General features: G+C 45.8%; 1 protein-coding gene across 1 annotated transcript in view; it reads right to left on the bottom strand.

Annotated features, from left to right (window-relative positions):
* Positions 1–7,809, bottom strand: part of LOC106527884 (inositol 1,4,5-trisphosphate receptor type 3-like) — a gene marked incomplete in the record, with an annotated part of 53,790 nt that overhangs the window by 28,348 nt on the left and 17,633 nt on the right. The window contains 12 exon segments of the mRNA XM_014022895.1: positions 1,472–1,592; positions 1,752–1,954; positions 2,042–2,186; positions 2,263–2,407; positions 3,968–4,219; positions 4,300–4,415; positions 4,589–4,670; positions 5,204–5,323; positions 5,522–5,694; positions 5,793–5,954; positions 6,901–7,042; positions 7,114–7,274. Coding sequence (XP_013878349.1) covers positions 1,472–1,592; positions 1,752–1,954; positions 2,042–2,186; positions 2,263–2,407; positions 3,968–4,219; positions 4,300–4,415; positions 4,589–4,670; positions 5,204–5,323; positions 5,522–5,694; positions 5,793–5,954; positions 6,901–7,042; positions 7,114–7,274 — 1,822 coding nt within the window.

Below are 7,809 nucleotides of genomic sequence, written 5' to 3'. Positions count from 1 at the left end.
AAAAAAGCTCCTCTTTCAGAAAGTTTCCCAGTAAGACTAAAACTGTTCCTGAGTTTAAAAATAATTTATATTTCTGCAGATTTTAAAGAGTTAGTTTAAACAAAAGTAGATTTTATTTATCAGTTAAATTATATTTTAAATTATTTATTTTTCTACATTTAATGAATGCTGGAAATCACAGGAGAAATCGTTCATAATTAATCTTAGCAGTCAAGTAATCATCAACAGGAAGTGACATCACAGCCCCGCCCACACTGACTGATTGACAGATTGATTGTTTTGCAGAAACGTCACAAAATAAAGACAAACTGAAAAACAGGATGCAGACGGAGACGTGTTCTCACCTCTTTGACGTTCTGGTAGCTCTCGTTACCTTTTTCCAGCTTCTCCTTCTTCTGCGACGTGCTCTCTGACGCCCCCTGCAGGACGCAGACGGTAAGACAACATGTGCACGTCTCATTTCCTACATGAAGAACTCTGTACACTGGCTTTTCTTCAACTTGGACCACCTGATCTAAAACCTTCAGGTCTGATCTGATCTGAACTGAAGGAAGCTGACCCCACTGGAGTTTACAACCACTTCCTGTTTCAACCAAATCTGCTTCCTGTTTCAACCAATCTACTTCCTGTCTGTCTGAATTTGGATTGTATCACTAAATATTTACTGGTTCCTTTGAAGTGTCTGTGACATGCCTATCCTTCAAATACAAAAAGTCAAAGAAAACATCTTTATACTAAAGAAAATTGGCATTGTACACATGATTTTACCCATTTCGTCACATAACTGGCCTATTTTCTAAGGAATTTGGCTCAACTAAAGTGAAACAGGAAGTGACATCAAAAGAGAACTCATTAATAANCCGTCTTGTCCTTCTTGCCGTCTCCTCCGGAGCTCTTCTTCTCCACCCACAGCTCTGACTTCTCCACCAGGGTCCGCAGGCGGTCCAGGTCCGCCTTGATCAGCTTGTAGTTGTCCACGTCCTGACCCGTGATCAGCAGCTGGACCTGCAGCCCAGAGGAGCTTTCATCAAATAATAATCCTGTTTAGTTCTGGTGTTTCAGGTTCTGATCGGGTTCCTGTGGTCCGCACCTGTTTGAAGGTGTGCAGGACTTCCTGTCTCTGGCTGAAGTGTCTGAAGAGCAGCTGCAGCGCTCCGGACACCAGGGGGGCGTAGTTGTGCATGGTGAGGTGGATCAGAACCCGCAGGAACATCCNATACTTTAAGACTTTTACTCAAGTAATATTCCTAAAGGAGACTTCAACTTTTACCAAAGTAAGATTTTGGTAAGATACTTGTACTTTTACTCAAGTATCACTTTGTGGTACTTTATAGAGCACTGGTTATTGGTTGTGTCCAAACTGTGAAACAGGACATCAGGATATAAAAGATTAAAATGAGTTCTGTTATTCTCTGTTTGGTTAATATTTCGTAACAGTTCTGGTTCTGGTTCTGGTTCTGCGGAGGTTTACCAGCATGCTCCGTGTTGGTCGTGGCGTCGGCTTCAGCCATTGGATAAACGTCCACGAACTCCTTCTTGAAGACGGACAGCAGGAAGGACAGGCGGTAATCCAGACGGACGTTCAGGATGAACTGAGGAAACAGGAAGTTTCTGTCCTCTGATTGGTTCTTTTTAATAAATACAATCTGCTTTTCTTTTGAAAAGTGTGTTTTATTCAAACGTTTTCAGTAAAACTTGAAGCTGAAGCTTCAGAACTTATAAAGTATTTTTGATACTTGAACGTCTCTGACCTGCAGGATCTCCAGGATCTTCAGTTTGGTGTCCATCACTGTCAGGTCCATCTTGTCCATACTGTCTTTACCGCCTCGCTGTCCTTCGAGCACAAACCCCGCCCCTCTGGCTCCCCCACCTCCAAATAAGGACGGCTTCCTGTTGAGGACCATGGTGGACATCATCTGGCCCATGCCGTGGATGGAGCGCTTCACGTTCTTCACTTCAGGGACAGGAGGACACAGGTGTGTGGAGTTATCACCATGAACAGGTTGTTTCCCTCAGAATTAAGGAGAAGCAGAACAAAAACCTGATGTTTCCTCRGGGAACACCAGGCCGCCGTGTGCAGGGTTGGGTCGGCAGTCGATGATCCCCAGCAGGGTCCTGGTGAGTCTGAGGAGCTCGAAGAAGCTGTAGAAACCAAAGTAGATGAGATGTCGAGCCAGACTCACCACCTGCAGGAGGACAGAGACAGGTGAGGAGAGGAGGAGACAGGACGAAGGAGGGATGAAGAACGCTGTGGGGAAGGACCTCGTAAGTGAGTTTATTTTTCTCCTCGTTGTGGAACGGCAGCTCCTCGTGCAGAACGTTGTTCAGGTACTCCTCCATGAACACCATGGTGTTGGCAAAGCGGTTCTTCTTGTTGTCTCTGCTGTCGTTCAAGTTCGAATCATAACTGAGGACGAGACACAAGAGTTCAGAGAGAAAAACCAACCTGAGCTCTGCCAAAGTCACACCGTACGCTGACGATACTCTCATCTGTTTGGATTGTGGCGCAACACTGCCTTTAAATCGGGGGACAGGGACAGAGGTGCTGAACCGATTCTTTGTCCGCTTTGAAGCAGACAGACCAACAACAACTCCACATCCACCACCTTCTAACACTAACATGTAAACACTCCAGGAACATGAAGTGAGACGTGTGTTGAAGGCGGTGACCCCAGGAAGGTGGCCAGCCYTGATGGTGTACCTGGAAAGGTGCTAAAAGCGTGTGCCGACCAACTGGCATGTTCAACGGGTCCCTGCCGCTGCCTCAAATCCTCCACCATTATCCCAGTCTCAAAAAGTCCACAGTGGAGAGCATCATGACTACAGGCCAGGTTACTTACACCAGTGGTCATGAAGTGCTTCGAAAGACTGATCTTTCAACACCTCAGAGCCTGTCTACCTCCCACTCTGGACCCTCACCAGTTTGCCTACAGGGAAAATCGCTCCACGGAAGATGCCATCAACATCTCACCCCACACCACACTGAGTCACCTGGAGCATAGGGGGAGCTACCTGAAGATGCTCTTCCTGGACTTCAGATCAGTGTTCAACCACATCATCCCAGGGATCCTGGTCCAGAAGCTACAGATTCTGGGCATCTCCACCCCCATCTGCCAGTGGATACAGAACTTCCTCACAGACCGCCCACAGTCTGTGAAATTAGGCCTTCACCTCTCCTCCACTATCACACTCAGCACCGGCTGCCCTCAAGGCGGTGTACTGAGCCCTCTGCTGTTCACCCTCTACACCTACGACTGCAGAGGGTGATCAACACTGTCCAGTGGATCACTGGCTGCTCTCTGCCCAGTCTGGAGGACATTACCACCTCTCACTACCTAAGCAGAGCTCCAAGCCTCATCAAAGACCCATCCCACCCCAGTAACCACCTGTTTAACCTGCTACCCTCGGGCCGATGGTACGGCTCACACAAAACCCGGACAAATAGGCTCAGGGACAGCTTCTTCCCAAGAGCCATCAGGGGACTGAACAATAAAAAATAACAACAACAAACATTCAATTCTTCAACCCCATGTGCAATATACCTCAAGATCAATACTCTCAGGAACATCTCTAATGTGCAATATTACAAACAATGAAGAAGAAAATACTGTAAAATTTCCCTATTTTTCATTTCTTTATACAGAAACTCTTTGATTTTTTTTTTCATAGTGCACGTCTTTGTCTATTTGATTTAGCTCGTCTATTTTATTGTCTTCTCTCCTAAATTTATTTTATTGTGTCTAAAAAAACAAGCACCTTGGAGCAGCAAACCCAGTTTCATTGTAATGCAAATTATAATGAAAATAAAGGCGATTCTGATTCTGATTCTAATGCTGGGTCTGCTGCAGTAAGCTTCTTAATCCCCCAGCAGACCCCTCAGAGACAGATCCTGGGGCAGGAACCGCCTGAGACTTGGTTTTCCTGCCTGATCTGTACAAGCTGAAACTCTGTGTTAAAATCCACCAACTCTTTGATGGTGATGGAGTTTGGGATCTCGGTCCAGAGGCGGGCGAACTTGACGGGGGTCACCAGCTCCTGGGGGTCTCGGTCCACGTGGGCGTGCAGCATGAGGCGGCAGAAAGAGGCCCGCAGGTCGAAGGGCAGCGTCTCGTCCATCATGCAGAGGAAGATGAGCTCCACGTCCAGCTGCTTGGAGATCTCGTCGATGGCCAGGTACTGACGGTCCAGACACATGCGGGCGAAGAGCTTCAGCTGGTACCTGGATGAGTCCGCAGACACACAGACCCTGTGTTCAGAGAACTCCACAGAGGTCCGGACCATGAGTGAGCGAGGACGCACCTGTAGTAGGTGAGGACATTCTCGTCGTGAGCGTTCCCTTGTCTCGCCTCCTGAGCCAGCTGCCTGATGCTCTTCTCCTGCTTCTCGTTGGTCTTATCGGTCCAGACCAGCCACACCTGAACCCAGGAGACCAGGAGACCACAACCCATCAGGAAATTAGGGTTTTTAAGAATCATCCAACCAAACGGGCAGGAAAACAACAAACAATCACAAACAAAGAACAGGTCACATGTTTCCAGCTCATATGAATGTTGGATTTAACAGAACAACAGGACAAAGACAGGTCCACCTCGTCTTCATCTCCATACTCCTCCATCCCCATGTATTCTCCCTGAATGCCACCAGGGGGCGTGTCTTTAGACACACGGCGCCTGGAAGAAAACAGATGAACAAGTCTTTAAAACCCTAATCCAGCATTAATCCACTGTTAAACTTAACCCTCCTGTTTTGTTGTGGTCAAACTGATCCGTCTTCAAGTTTAAAAAAAAGTTGTTTTTTTTTTCTGTACGAAAGTAGTAAAGCTAAGTATAATCATCATATACATATATCTACATATTACATAGATCAAAATGTAAAATAAAATAAATAATTTCATGTATAATCATTGTTTTAAGATGTAATGTGCACTCTTTATGAAAAACAAGCAAACTGTCCTCATTGATCCTGATCGCCCCCTGCTGGCTGGAGCTGACAACTAATAAAACAGTTTCTTCTCAGGCTTTATAACGTAAACCAGTGGACTAAGATTAAAGTTATGGCTTTAATATGATTCTGCATGTGGATGGTGTGTTTTCATGAATAAAATGGAGGATTATAGAGCTGCAGCCTCTGATGGACCCAGACTCAGACCCTGCAGGTTAAACTCTGTGAGGTAAAAACAGGAAGTGTCCTCGCTCGGACTCACTGCGTCTTGATGAGGATGTCCTGGTTTTTGGGTTCCAGCACACATTTACAGATCAGCTCCTGGGTGACGGGGATGGCCACGTTGTTGGACACACACAGGTCTGAGAGGTAATCCAGAAACCTGCACAGGTAGAAGAACCCTCTGAGACACGGCTGGACCCTCAGAGTCCTGCAACACGTGGTCTACAGAACCAGCATCATCATACAGAACCAACATCCTCATACAGAACCTCTGCAGGGGGCGGGATTTGATCTTTTTTAAAACTTTGACAGTGTTTCCTCGGGGTCTTTCAGCAGACCCCTCCTCCCTCTCGGGTACCTGGGCTCTCGGTTCTTCCGGACCAGGCTGACGAAGGTCTCCACCTCGGTCTTGGTGATGTGTTTCTCCAGCAGTTTGCGGTTGTTGTGCAGCAGAGCAGTGATGGTGTCCTCTGCCAGGATGTCGTAACCGATCTGACTCTGCATCACACCGAACTGCTTGGCGATGTGCTCCTGAAGAACGAGAACACAAATCTCAGGAAATGTTTCCTACTTTTCATGACAAGAGTTCAGGTCCGAGTTTCTGGTCCAGGTTCAGTTCAGGTCCTCACCTGGTTCTTGCGGTAGTCGTCCTGCGAGTGTCTCAGGACTCTGTAGCAGAGTCTCAACATGTACTGGAAGGGAGCGTTCTTCTGGTCCGCCAGCTCCTCCAGACACAGCAGGGGGCCCTCATCTCCCCGGTCCTTGAAGGGGGCCTTCAGGATCCCAAAGATCTGAACAAACAGAAAATGTCACCTGCAGTGCATTGTGGGTAATCAGCAGCACTGATTGGTCTGGGTCAGATTCTGATGGTGTGAGGTTATTCCTGCTCTCATTAGCTGTTAGCTTCAGTCTGAATAGCTGTTAGCAATGACCAGCACTCTGATTGGCTGTCAGATTGAGATTAGCCAATATCTCAACTCTTATTGCCTGTTAGCTCTACTCGGATTGGCTGCTAGCCCATATCTGACCGACAGCTAAACTCTGATTAGCTGTTAGCTGTACTCTACATGACTGTTAGATTTAGTCTGATTAGCCATTAGCTGTTAGCTCAACTCTTAATTGGTCGTTAGCTTTAATCTAATTAGCCATTAGCGGTAAGCCCAACTCTTATTAGCGGTAAACTCAACTTTGATTTACTGTAAGCCTAAGTCTGATTAGCAATTATCTGCTAGTTCAAGTGTGATTAGCTTTTAGCTCAACTCTAATTGGCTAATAGTCCAAGTTTGATCGGCTATTAGCTGTTAGCTCAAGTGTGATTAGCTGTTGACCCAACTCTGGTTAATATAGCTTAATTTTGATTAACTGCTAGCCCATGTCAGCTGTTAGCTTGTGTGTAATCAGCTGTTAGCTCAACTCTAATTAGCTGTTAGCCAAAGTCTTGTTAGCCTTTAGCTGTTAGCTTGTGTGTGATCAGCTGTTAGCTCAACTCTAAGTAGCTTTTAGCTGTTAGTTTGTGTGTGATCAGCTGTTAGCTCAACTCTAAGTAGCTTTTAGCTGTTAGCTTGTGTGTGATTAGCTGTTAGCTGTGTCATCTATCTTGACTCAGGTTGGCTCTAAAGTTTAAGCAGCTGCAGCTTCATCTTTTGATCACTCTGAAAGTTAAATCTAACCTGTCCAGTGGTTCATGAGATATTTTGCTAACAGACACATGGACACAGATTGGGTTCAGCAGCGGACCTGTTTGAGGATGTTCTGTTCTCTCATCAGTTTCTGACGTTCTCTGTTGGGTTTGGTCATGACCACGTCCAGGACCGGCTGGCCGCTGTTCACCACGTCGGCCACGAAGAAGACCACGTCCTCCAGCAGCTTGATGGCGAACCTGAAGACCACCAGACCACTCAGTGTCCCATCTTTAGCTCCAACGTTTAAAAAAAATTCAAAAGGGCGTACTTTCTGTCYTTCTGGCTGATGAAGCCGGAGCTGAACTGGTCCACAACGGTGCTCAGCATGGCGCTGGCGTCGTTGGCAAAGTCCAGATCTCGGATCTCCATCACCGGAACCGAGACGATGGCGAAAGCCTCCTTGTCTTCTTTCGTAGAACACGTCCCCAACTGCAGGATGGTTTGTGTTAACAATAAACAATAGGGTGGTCCTCTACAATATGCCAAAAATAAAAATGTGACTTTTTTAAGGTGCTTTCTGATAAAATTGTCCATTTTGCCAAGAAATTCTTTTGTACCAAATGTTATATCAATACAACTTTCATCCTAATCATTGGTGATTGGCACCCTAATCATTGGTCACTTACATCCTAATCATTGTTCACTAACATCCTAATCACTGGTCACTAACATCCTAATCATTGGTCACTAATATCCTAATCATTGTTCACTAACATCCTAATCACTGGTGATTGGCACCCTAATCATTGGTCACTTACATCCTAATCATTGTTCACTAACATCCTAATCACTGGTCACTAACATCCTAATCATTGGTCACTAATATCCTAATCATTGTTCACTAACATCCTAATCACTGGTCACTAACATCCTAATCATTGGTCACTAATATCCTAATCATTGTTCACTAACATCCTAATCACTGGTCACTAACATCCTAATCATTGGTCACTAATATCCTAAT

The sequence above is a fragment of the Austrofundulus limnaeus genome, unplaced genomic scaffold (assembly GCF_001266775.1).
Source record: "Austrofundulus limnaeus strain Quisiro unplaced genomic scaffold, Austrofundulus_limnaeus-1.0 Scaffold347, whole genome shotgun sequence".
Classification (NCBI taxonomy): Eukaryota; Metazoa; Chordata; class Actinopteri; order Cyprinodontiformes; family Rivulidae; genus Austrofundulus; species Austrofundulus limnaeus.
Note: the sequence above shows the minus strand (reverse complement) of the source record. Positions and strands in the feature narration are given on the sequence as shown.